The sequence below is a fragment of the Peromyscus californicus genome, unplaced genomic scaffold (genome assembly GCF_007827085.1).
Source record: "Peromyscus californicus insignis strain IS unplaced genomic scaffold, ASM782708v3 Scaffold_11__1_contigs__length_118956290, whole genome shotgun sequence".
In the NCBI taxonomy this organism is placed as follows: Eukaryota; Metazoa; Chordata; class Mammalia; order Rodentia; family Cricetidae; genus Peromyscus; species Peromyscus californicus.
This window is the reverse complement of record NW_026294402.1, coordinates 76,746,155-76,759,055: the sequence shown is the minus strand read 5'-3', so window position 1 is coordinate 76,759,055 and position 12,901 is coordinate 76,746,155. Positions and strand designations below refer to the sequence as shown.

The 12,901-nt window shown below is 37.6% G+C and overlaps 1 protein-coding gene across 6 annotated transcripts in view; it reads right to left on the bottom strand.

Moving 5' to 3' along the window:
• Mei4 (meiotic double-stranded break formation protein 4) overlaps positions 1 to 12,901 on the bottom strand; it is a 607,360-nt gene that overhangs the window by 231,836 nt on the left and 362,623 nt on the right. For 5 of the 6 annotated variants that reach the window (XM_052715216.1, XM_052715224.1, XM_052715233.1 and 2 more), the window contains one exon: positions 2,706 to 6,025. The exons of the other annotated variant lie outside the window; for it this stretch is intronic. In XM_052715216.1, the coding sequence (XP_052571176.1) occupies positions 5,756 to 6,025 (270 nt within the window). In that variant the 3' untranslated portion in view covers positions 2,706 to 5,755. Of the gene's footprint in view, positions 1 to 2,705; positions 6,026 to 12,901 lie in introns of those variants that run through there. 6 annotated transcript variants of the gene reach the window in all.

Sequence of the window (12,901 nt, the reverse complement as noted above, 5' to 3'; positions counted from 1 at the left end):
ACCATCCATAATTTCAAGTTGTACTACAAGCTGTGGTGATAAAAACTGTATGGCATTGGAGTAAAAATAGACACATTGATCAATGGAATCCAATTTAAGACACAGATGTAAATGTACACACCTATGGACAACTGATTTTCAATAAAGAAGCCAGAAATATACAACTGAAAAAAAAAAGCAACTTCAATAATGGTGCTGGTCTAACTAGAGATCAGCATGCAGAAGAATACGAGTAGATCCATATCTATCACCCTGCACAAAACTCAAGTCCAAGTGGATCAAAGACTTCAACATAAAACCAGACAAACTGAAAACAAAAACAAACAGAAAAAAAAATCCCAGATACACTGAACCAAATAAAAAAGAAAGTGGGGAAGAGCCTTGAACATATTGGCACAGAAGACAACTTCCTGAACAGAACACCAGTAGCACAGGTACTAAGATCAACAATTAATAAATGGGACCTCACGAAACTGAAAAGCTTCTGTAAGGCAAAGGACACCATCAATAGGACAAAATGGCAGCCCACAGAATGGGAAAAGATTTTCACCAACTCCACATCTGACAGAGGGCTAGTATCCAAAATATATAAAGAACTCAAGAAACTTGACACAACTAGCTAAATAATCCAATTAAAAATGGGGTACAGACCTACACAGAGAATTTGCAACAGAGGAAACCAAATTGACTGAGAAGCACTTAAAGAAATGTTCAACATCCTTAGCCACCAGGGAAATGCAAATCTAAGGACTCTGAGATTCCATCTTATTCCTGTCAGAATGGCTAAGATAAAAAGCACGAATGACAGCTCATGCTGGCATGGGGAACACTTCTCCACTGCTGGTGGGAGTACAAACTTGTATGGACACTTTGGAAATCAATATGGCAGTTTCTCAGAAAGTTGGGAATCAATCTATTTCAAGACCCAGCTGTACCCCTCTTGGGCATACACCCAAAGGATGCTCCATCCTATCACAAGGACACTTGCTCAACTATGTTCATAGCAGCTTTACTTAAAATAGCCAGAAACAACCTAAATGTCCCTCAACTGAAGAATGGATAAAGAAAATGTGGTAAATTTACCCAATGGAGTATTACTCAGCTGTCAAAAACAATGATACCATGAAATTGCATGGAAATGGATGGAACTAGAAAAACTCATCCTGAATGAGGTAACCCAGACCCAGAAAGACAAACATAGTATATACTCATTTATAAGTGGATATTAGCTTTTAAGTAAAGGATAATCATGCTACAATCCACAGACCCAGAGAGGCTAAGTAACAAGGAGGGCTCTAGCGGGGACACAAGGATATCCCTGGGAAGGAGAAATAGATTTCGTGGGTGGACTGGGTGGGATGGGTTTGGTAACAGGAAGGATCAGGTACAGGGGGAGGGAGAAAACACAGGAAGAAATGACTGGAATTGTGGGAAATTTGGGGATGAGGTGGAAATCCAGTGCAATGGAAATTCCATTTAATCTATGAGAGTAACCCTAGCAAGGACTCCTAGTAATGGTCAACATGGAGTCTGAACTGGCCATCATCTGTTACCAGGCAAGGCCTCAAGTGGAGGGACTGGGACACCAACCCAGCCACAAAACCTTCAACCTACTGTTTGTCCTGCCTGCAGAGAGTTCTGGGACTGGAGCCTAGCCAAATGTTGTGGTGATATTTTGTGTGTGATATAACAAATGAAGCTTGTCTGAAGATCAGAGGGCAAAGCCAGCCACTAGTTAGTCATAGAGGCCAGGCAGTGGTGGCACATATTTTTAATACCAGCACTTGGAATCTCATGCCTTTGTTTCTAGTAATTGGGTGACACACATGTTTTTAATCCCAGCACTAGGGAGGCTGAGATAGGAAGTGATATGGCTGAGGGGACTATAAGGTGGGAGGAGACAGGAGCTCAGCTTTTTTGGCTGTGGAGCTGGTGAGGTGAGAGGAGGTTGCTGTGGTTTGTTCCTTTGTCTCTCTGATCTTTCATCATTTACCCTGATATCTGGCTCTGGGTTTTTATTAAGACCAATTAGTATTTGTGCAACAAATCATCATCAAAGAGCCCAAAGAGATTTAATACAGTGACTGATGGGAGCAGATGCAGAGTCCCACAGCCAGAAGTTTGACAGAACTTTGGGAGCCTTTTGAAGAGGGTGGGGGAGGAAGGATCTAAGGAACTGGAGGTGTCAGGGACACCAAGAGAACATGGCCTACAGAATAAATTGACCAAGACTCATGGGGGCTTGTAGAGATCAAGGAGACTGTAAAGGTCTGACCTAGGCCCTCTGCATATATGTTATGGTTGAGTAGCTTGGTGTTCTTGTGAGACTCCTATCAGTGGGAGTAGGTGTGTCTCTGAGTCTTTTGCCTGTTTCTGGGACCCTTTTCCTCCTACTGGTTGCCTCATTGAGCCTTGATGAAATGTTATGTGCCTGGTCTTATTAGGGTTTGCTATGTCATGTTAGGTTGATATTCCAAGGATACATACTCTCTTCTGAGGGAAGATGGAGGAGGGGAAAGGGAAGGTGCAGAGAGAGGAACTGGGGGAGGAGAGAGGAGAAACTGCAGCCCTAATGTAAAGTATGAGAGAAAAATAAAAAGAAAAATATATAAAAAATACATTAATGATGAAATGGGAATTTTATTTATATGATACAGACAGGGTGATATCCCCATTTTTAATTCCAAGTGCTATGTTCTTCTACTGAAAGGCTTCCATCAAGTCAGGGGAGACACAGAAGTCCCAATGACCTCTGGTATTTAATAATAATGAGTAGTTAAATTCACAACTTGGCCTAATCATTTAGGCATGCATTCAAAAGAAACACATTTTCCTAACAGTAACAGATACTGCTTGTTCTTTACACTTTAAATCCAGAAGACAGATGCCGTTAAGAGAACTATCACGGTATCACTTGTCCTGTGTTGTAAGATGACTTAGTGATGTCCTTGTCTTCTCTTGCTTTTGTTGGCTTTTTATTTATACCTTTAACAATGTGTTCCCCTTTGAACTCCACTGTTGTTTCAATATGTCAACAAAGGCCCATTTCAAAAGGACATACATGTAGTGCTATTGACAAGCAGAGGGCAAGCAAAGGCCTTACATGCATTTTCTACATCCCAGGAAAAGGCGTGAACAAGAGATGCCTAAAATAAAGCTACTTTGGGGAACACATCACTGACACATTTTAAATTAATTAATTCTGCCCATCTTTTTCTCTAAGAGGCAGCCTCGAAGACATTTTCTTACTTCAAAAAAAAAAATGGTTTAAAAATATCAAACATGGGACTGAGAAGACAGCTCAGTTGGGAAAGTGCTTGCCTCCCAATCGTGACAACCTGAGTTTGAGTCTCACATGAAAAAGCCATGGTGGCATGCACCTGTAATGCAAACCCGGGAGAGGCAGAGATAGAACGTCCCTTGAGCTTGATGACCAGCTCATCTAGCCTAATCTGAGATTTCTAGGTGCCAGTGAGAGGCCCTGTCTCAAACCACACAAAGAAACAAAACCAAACCAGAAACAACTAAAGGACTGTTCCCAAGAAACGACACTCATTGAACTTTGGCATCCACATATCCATGCATGCACACATACATACACATATCCACATATATATCCACACATCATACTTGGATGATAGCATCACACTATGGATTCTAGTCATGAAACAGATATTTTTCCTCTGACTGAATAAAAAAAAAATGATTTCATTTTGAAGCTAGACCAAGCTATGCTCAAATGTATTACTTATTTCCATGTCTAAATCTTGGGAGTTAACTCTAATCCATATATGGGTATCTGATCTTGATCTTTGCATGCTTAAGGACTTAACACATTTTATCCTCAGGAAATGTTAGTCATACCGACTTACAAAACAATCGGATACTGGAGTAGAATTTGTATCTATGCCACTTAAGTGAATACCATCAATTGGAAATCTCAACTAAACTTCATTTATTCTAGAAATAAATAAAGGAATACTTAAGTAACCCAATTATGCTTAGTAGCATATAAGATTCTGAGCCCAGTATTGTCTGCTATGCTTAGACTTTATCAACTAGCAAACTAAAATACCCCATCAGTTGTAGCCTACTGTCCCTGGTAATGGACCACAGTAGGAGAGGACAGTAAGTGCTCAGTCCTCTCAGGGGAGTGGCCTGGCTCTGGAACTCATCTAGCACAAATGAACATCATAGTTATCCCAGGGACTGGTCAGTGTCCTGCCTGAAGGTTTGAGGCAAGAAGCCACTGTCACCATCACTTAAAATCTAAGAAAGGAGTTTTTTTAAATGTAATTAATCGAAGCATATATTTTAAAAATTGAAATATAATCAAATCACTCCACACTCCCTTTTCTCCCACAATTCTCAGTTACCTTCCCACCAACTCCTCCCATGTCCCCCTCTCATGTTGATAGCCTCATTTTCTTTATATTATTACATACATATATAGATACATTTATACATATTCAGAAATATATAAATAGAGCTGCATCTGTTCACTTAGTGTGTGTATGTGTATGTGTGCATGTGTGCGTGCATGCGTGTGGTGTGTGTGTGATTTCAGGAATGAGGCACTTTTCATTGGATAACAAATGAGGGGGCTCATTACTGTGGCAGGCTAATTCTCTTCCTCCAAACAGTCATTAGTTGCCTTCAGTTCTTTATCTAGGGGTGAGACCCCAGGAAATTTGCTCCCTTTCATGTTAATATGTCCATTGATATTGCCATTTTCTGGTCTTGTTTATACAGCCATTTCTTGCAGAGTTTTTTTTATAACAGATTTCCTGGTAAATAATTCCAAAAATAATCCGAGAAGATGATGTAATTTTATATACATTATAGAAGAAAATAGCAAAGTTTATTTTTTAGTACTAATGACATCTGGAAATGATAATTAACTTATAAAACAGAATTGCACATAATTAACAAAGGAAAGACAATTACATTATATTTTCTTTAAATTGCACAATAGAAAAGTACAAAATGTATGCTCATTAAGCTTGTCTGTTATAATTTTAATAACTGAAATGAAGTAAAGAAAATTGGGTAATGGAAAAATTCAACCCAGTACTTTTAATAAGTATAAAGTGTATTTCTTGGAGGATATTAAAATTTATAAAAGCATCCCTAATGACTTAATAATATGCAACTTTACAACATTTTAACAATCATAGGGGCAATAATGTTTTTAATCAACAGAAAATTTGTTTTAAAAACAGACATTTTAAAGAACCAATTAATACTTCAAAAATACTTAACAAATATGTTGATTATGTAAAATTAAAAACCATTTGTTTCCAAAGCCTTTTCTCCTTTTGTAGAACTATTCTTCAAGAGGAAAATGACATGAGTACAACTACAGAATAAATTTTTATTTTTTATCATTTACTTAAACCTTGTATTTAAATGTGTTAAATGACAGAAGTTTAATTTATATTTCTTTACAATTTGTACATTTATATCAGATGGGAATTTTCACAATTACTACATATTATGAGATAGACAATTGTTGGTCCATTTTAGAGAACAGAGCTAGACTATTGAGTGAAGTAAGATACAATGCATGAATATGAGGGGCATTGTCAACTGAAATTGCCTGATTGTAATATAGAACAGCGATTCATCTTCTCCTCTGCAAAAGACTTATCACTAAATTTAGTTAATAACTAGGTTGGTCAATCAGTTTAAATTACTCATTTAAAAACATCTTTGAAAAATTTAAGCACACCGTTTTCTGATATACGGTAGACTGCTAAGGAAATGACTCATTCTCAACAGTCTCCATCTCTTCTGAGTTCAAGAGAATGCCCAGTCTCCATACGTAAAAAGTAAATAAAGGGAACGCATCTGAAAGTTGGAAGATGGTTTCATCATGTTTCTGAAGAAATGTCTGGATTTCTGGGCTGCTGTGATCAATGTGTAAAGTGGGCTCCCCCTTGGTTTCTTGTTGAAGAAGTTGCTCCAGAATCCAGAACAGAGAGAAAATATTTTCATAGCGTGTCACATCATAATTGCCTTGAACCTACAAAGAAACAATAAAATCCATAAAACACTGGGTGGATCAGATCAGAAAATGTTTATATAGGATTATATTGTCAGACAAAAGAAAAGTTTCTGATTGGTTTAATGCCTTCTGTTTTCCTGTTCCTTGGTTGTTGGACTGGGGAGACAACTGGATTGGTGGAGTGGGAGAAAGCAAACAAATACTTAAACGACTTTACAATCACAGCAAACGATTCCTTTCTTTTTTATTAATTAAATTTATTTATTTATTTTACATCTTGAGTGTAATTTCACCTCCCTCTACTTCTCCCATCCCTTCCTCCACTTCCCTCCTGTCTCCCCCATCCACTCCTTCTCTGTTTCTGTTCAGAAGGGGGCAGGCCTCCCATGCATGTCAACAAAGCATAGTCTATCAAGTTGAGGTAGGACTAAGCTTGCATTAAGGCTTGGCAAGGAAACCCAGTATGAGGCATAGGTTCATGGAATTCAGCCAAAGCATTAGGGACATAGATCCTTATTTAAAGAGCTCAACATAAATCCAGCTACACTGAACTTGACAGAAAAGAAAGTGGGGAAGAGCCTTGAACACATTGGCACAGGAGAAAACTTCCTGAATAGAACACAAGCAGCACGGGCACTAAGATTGACAATTAATAAATGGGACCTCATGTAACTGAAAAGCTTCTGTAGGCAAAAGACACCATCAATAGAACAAAACGGCAGCCCACAGAATGGGAAAAGATTTTCACCAATCCACATCTGACAAAGGACTGATTTCCAGAACTCAAGAAACTAGACAACATAAAACTAAATAATCCAATTGAAGAAAGAGGATACAGATCTAAACAGAGAGTTGTCAACAAAAGAATCTCAAATGGCTGAGATACACTTAAATAATTGTTCAACATCCTTAGCTATCAGGGAAATACAAATCAAAATGACTCTGAGATATCTTCCTCCACCTGTCAAAATGGCTAAGATAAAAACCACAAATGACAGCTTATGTTGGAGAAGATGTGGAGCAAGGAGAACACTCCTCCACTGCTGGTGCGTGTCCAAACTTGTACAGCCACGCTGGAAATCAATATGGAGGTTTCTCAGAAAATTGGGAATCAATCTACCTCAAGATCCAGCTATACCACTCTTGGGCATATACCTAAAAGATATATACCACAAGGACACTTGCTCAAGAATGTCCACAGCAGCATTATTCATAACAGCCACAAACTGGAAATAACCTAGATGCCCATCAACCAAAGAATGATTTTTTTTCTTGATGGTTTATAAAGCTTGACATTTTTTTCTACCATTGTTCTACACATTATCATTCCTAAAACTCCAATCCAAGCATCTTAAAATCAAAAGTGTTTTGGATCAGAATATGATAGTGTAAATGGAAATTTCCATATGTGGTCTCATATGATGTATTATAGTATAATACCAGTAGATGTACATGGATATACTGTGTAAAATTATTTATAGGCTGCATAATAAAAGTGTTCGTGACCCATAAAGGAATTTCATGGTAAGAACTGTGTCCCATTTCCAAATGATCTTATCAGCTGCATGCAAAAACCTAAAGGTTTAAAATCTAAATTACAAAATACTTCTGGCCCCAAGCATTTGAATTAGGAATATTGCTCTTCATTACTTATTTACAAGTAAACATCTCAAGTGCTCAGTAAACAGTTTAAACATAATAGTGTAAAGTGTTAAATTCAATCTTGTGTGTACAATTTCCAGTGCATGGCATTCTTTCCAAGAATCACAGAATGATTTTTTTTTTTTTGTGGGTAGGATTTTAGGGACATGTATGAAGGTACAAATGGTAGACTGAAGATATTAGGCAACTAGATATCTTCTAATCCTGAGTCTACAGAAGTCAGAAATTAGTGCTTAATTGTATAGAATCACATACATGGACGGAAGTACAGATATGGCCTTGTAAGAATTCTTTGGCCTGGATGGCTATATATAAGCAAGGAAAAGGGCCTAAGAAGTGCAATGGAAAACTTAAGAGAATAGAGGTATCAGGGTGGAAGCATAAGCTTGCTTCATTATTTCCTTATTAATTAAGAAGTAAGTCAGAAGTCCTAGGAGGCAAGCTGAATGCTTATCACCATTTTACAGACAAGAAAAGAGCCACAGAAGTACACTAATTAGAACTCTAAGTCTACAGATCTTAACTAGGGACTTTTCTTACACAGTTTTGCTGAAGTTCATTAAAGAAAGTATTACAATTGGGGTTAGGGGAGAAAGAATGTGTTGGAAACATTTATCAGTGCAATGCACTGTGATGACACATAAATAGATAAACCTTCTTGCACAGTTAGAGGAATTTACTCTTCAAAAAGGTAGCCTGATAAACCCAATTATAGAGATACAGATTGCTGGAAATAAATCAACACTTCAAAAAGTGCCATGTAATGAGGCCCATCTGCCTCTCTTAGATGTGGCTAAATACCATCAGGCTTCAAGAAGCAGTCACTATTGTTACTCCTTTGCCAAACACAGGCATGCTGCATTCCCAAGCTGAGGCCTTTAGAGAGCGCCCCATACTCTCGACATGGGTTCTGTGGCTGTAACATATATTTCTACAGCTTACAATGGGCCACTGCCATACTGCAACAGTTTGCATTGGTCTTTAAGACCCTAGAGCCTCCATGTGTGCCTATGATCTGGGTCCTAGCTATTGTAACTCTAAACATGTTTGGGTTCCCTTGCTGTGCATAAGATTACCAATGCAACTGCATGCTATTACCAAAAAGTAGTCAATTACTGTCCAGACCCCAAAGACAGCCCACCCACATGTCCTTGTGCTTCAGGCATCTGCTCTGTAGGTGACTCAACATCTGACTGATGCTGCAAGCACTGTGAAATGTCCTAAAAGACAACTCTGATGCCAAAAGGGACCGTCTCAGACACAATTTCTCTCCCTGGTGAAAGTAAAAAAAGGAACTGGCCAAACCTGATTACCACACTCAGCAAATTCACTGCCACAGCAGATTTTGAGAGTCCTGGCTGCTAAGGATCTCTGTAGTATTCTGCCGACCTCCTCTTACTCACTGACCTATGACAGCAGTGTACAGAGGCTACATGGCTGTAGTCCCCCTACTGACTGCCTGCCCCATTGGGAAGAAAAATGCAAAGTTTTACCACATCAAAATTAGTTTGCAAAATGTAAGAGAAACAATTGCTCTATGGAACACATGGACATCAATGTAAATTATCAAGAATTTAACAAAATCAAGAGGCATATCGCCACAGACACAATAATCCTCCAGAATCTACACCAAAGATTGAAACACAAACTGTTTGATGAATAATTTTAAATATTTATTTATGCAAACTCAGAGATGTTTAAGAAAAGAGAGAAGTCAATAAAATCAAGATATTAAAATTAACAAATTGAAATTATTAAAAAATATTAATGTAAGTGTAAAGTGAAAATTTTAGTTGGCAATAAAATTAATAAAATAAAAAATCAACAGCAGCATTTATCAGAGTAGAAAAAAATCCGTTTTCCAAATAATAAAGAGGGGAGAGGGAGAAAAATAATGAAAATGACTGAGAAAGTATAGATGATTTATAGGGAACTAATGAAGAACAGATGTTCTAATTTTACAAGTAAGAAAAGAAAAAGAGACAGATAATGGACAGAAAGAATATTTAAATCAATAATAGATGAAAATTTCTCAACTTTACAGATGAATTTACATGCCCAGGTATAGAAAGGACAAGCTAGCCAGTATCAGTGTGAAGAAGACCACACCACTACATATTATAATCAAATGGTCAAAAAGAAAAGATGATAGAGATTATGAAAGTATCAAGAAAAAACACATCACATATATGGGGTTATCACTTGACTCAGTGGTAGATTTCACAGTAGAATGTTCACAATCCATGAGATAGAGGGTAATTTATTCAGACAGCAGAAGAGGAAGAAAAACACCCCCACGAAACACACTTTATATGGTATAGAAGTCCAGAAGTGAGAAATAGATGAAGAATTCCCAGACAAGCAAATCTGAGCATTATTCACCCTTGAGTCTCTCTTTAAAAAACCAATACATGATGGAGGGAAGTCTTCATGCTTAAAGAGAAACATCAGGCTACTCAGTAATTTAGCAACATAAAAAACAGATGAAAGAATAAAACACAGTGGATTCACACACACACACATACACACACATATATAGTTAAATTCAGAGTACTCTTTTTTCTTAAATATTGCATATAAATCAATTATGTATTTAGTATGAAGATTTAAAAGATAGCTTCAAAAATATTTTACTTGATGAACAAAATAAAAAGATATAAAATATGACACCAGAACATAAAATGTGGAAAGTGAATATTGTTTATGAGGTCTAAATTATTATCAGCTTAAATAGCCTTGTCTAATACAGAGCTTCTTCTAACTACAAAATAAAAACATAAAAGATATTAGAAACATAAAAAAAATACATGTAATCAAAACACATCTCTAGAGAAAAACATGGAATCATGTAAAAGGGTAGCAAGAAGGGAGCAAAAGATATATAAAACAACCAGAAAACATCAACTTGACAGTACTCAGTCAGTACCTATAAATGTTGGATATAAATGGGTTAAATTCAAAATACAGAGTGTTATCTCAGTAACAACTCATAACATCTCCAGCACAACTCTTGCATCTAAGACTCAGGAATCATTGCATAAGAAGTAGAAAGATTCTAAGAGCCAGAGGAATAGGGAGTTCGTTGTGAGATTGTCTCTTCTAGGAATGTTAGAGGCTACACCCATATATTTTCACCAATATGACTGTTGAAGCACGGGTTGCACATGGACAATACCAATTAACACACTAACTCGGATGGGGAAATGTTTATGAGGTCCCAACTCTACACAAAGAACAGTAGACAACTAAGGAATGCTGAGAGGGAGAAATAGTTTTCCCCAGAAAAGAAACTAAGAGGGTCATATCTGATTTCCCCACTTCTTCATCAGTAAAACCCTACATTTCCCCAATGTATCAATGGAACAATTAAACGTTTCTATTCTCTTTATTCTTTAGCATTCATTGCATGAATTCTGATGTAAAAGGTGGCAGTATAAGTAAGTGATGAGGCTGTTGGGAAAGGTGAGTGCAAACTAAATATACTGGAAGACACTTCTGTTTTTCCCCTTTCATCATTGCTCCCATGGGAATATGGACACAGTCTTAGAGGTAATACTGTCATCTGGTAAGCCACAGGATGATGGACACCCATACAGAAAAAGTGCCAGACTCTTTAGGGCACTGTGCAGCCAGGCCCATCCCACACTCAGGGATATGCATACTGTCTGCAGTAGGTTGGAGTTCCTGTTGTCCATTTCCATCTTTTACAACTTGCTTTTTTCAGAGTTTAATTAGGTAGTTGAAGCTTCCCAGTTTCCTTGGCCTTGAAAGTTACTGCTTTCTGCTCTATCTTGTACAGAAAAGAGAGATAGCCAAAGGGACAAAAGGAAAGCCAGAATCTCTGGCAACAGAAACTGTAAAACAAAATAAAAGGAAAGGAAAGGGGAAAAAAGGTGTACACTTGAGGTTTAGTTTGTGGTTTGGAAGTTTATATTTAACTGCAAAACATGAAAATGCTCCAGCTCATTAACAATGTGATAATTCAGGTGTGCACCACGGGGACACAGTGGTGCAGCCTGGCCTGCTGAGACACAAGCAGCCTGCCATAGACAGTGTTAAGACACACACCACATTTTTGTGTTGCCACAAAAGCAGGAGATGTGGGGGGAAATTAGCATGTTAGAGAGAAGAGAATTAAGTCAAAGACTATGGCTGTATAATCTAAATGTTAAATTAAATGTTTGCTGAATATAATATATCATTAGCTTGGTATTCTATGTGCCAGATTTTGTTGGACAGAAGAAAAAGCAAGATACAACTAAAATTAGTCTTCTCCCAAGAGAATGAATTCAACACACTTTAAGAAAAAGGTCAGTTGTCACCATGATAATTAAGTGGGAAAGTTGCCCCTGACCTTTAGTGAGTTATCCATTTTATTTAGGAGACAGCAAAGACAGCAAAGTAGATTTCAAAGATTCCTGGGGAAGAAGTTCATTCTCTGAGCTACTTGCTCGGCTGCTGGCAGCTTCCAAAGCATACTCCTAGGCAGAACCAAAGCCCAGTGAAGACAGTACCCGATCACACTTGCAGCCATGCATAAGCTCAGAGTGGATCCGCCCATCTACATGACCAATGGACTGACTGCAGTGAGGCCCACACGAGTCACACTGTGTCTCTTTTAGAGGTTGCACAATAGGCTTTCTCTTTCCCCACACCCTGTGTTTTGGGCCTATACCAAGGGCATATACAGCTCTAGTCAGAGCAGAGTGTAGTTAATTAAAAAAAATTTTCTACTGCTAAGTTGCGAGCTGTGGTAAAATACTGGTATAGACTCAGGCATCATCCTTTAATCAAAGGCCCTAGGCAGGAGACTTCAAAGGACAGACACAGTGGGTAAAAATTCATTGCAGCTCCTTTATATACCAGTATGCTTGCATGACTAAAACATGCATCCTAGAGATTACTTCTAAGAGGATTTTGTTTGTTGGTGGGCTAATTTAGGTGAAAATTTTTATATTATTAAAATTGTTATGTGGGATTTTGGTATTTTGCCTCGCTTCTGTGGCAAAGAGTTCAAGTATTCCAGGTTATATTTGCAGGACGGTATTTGTCAATGGAATATATGCAATAAAAATTAAAAATCTGTTTTTCATTGTGAGATTTACTTTAAAATGATATTTACATTAAACAATAGTATCTATTTTTCTTAAATCTGTTTCTAGAGGCTGAATTCACATGGTAGAAACAAAACCAGTAATTTTATTTAAGAAGGCAATTTGTACAAAAATCCAC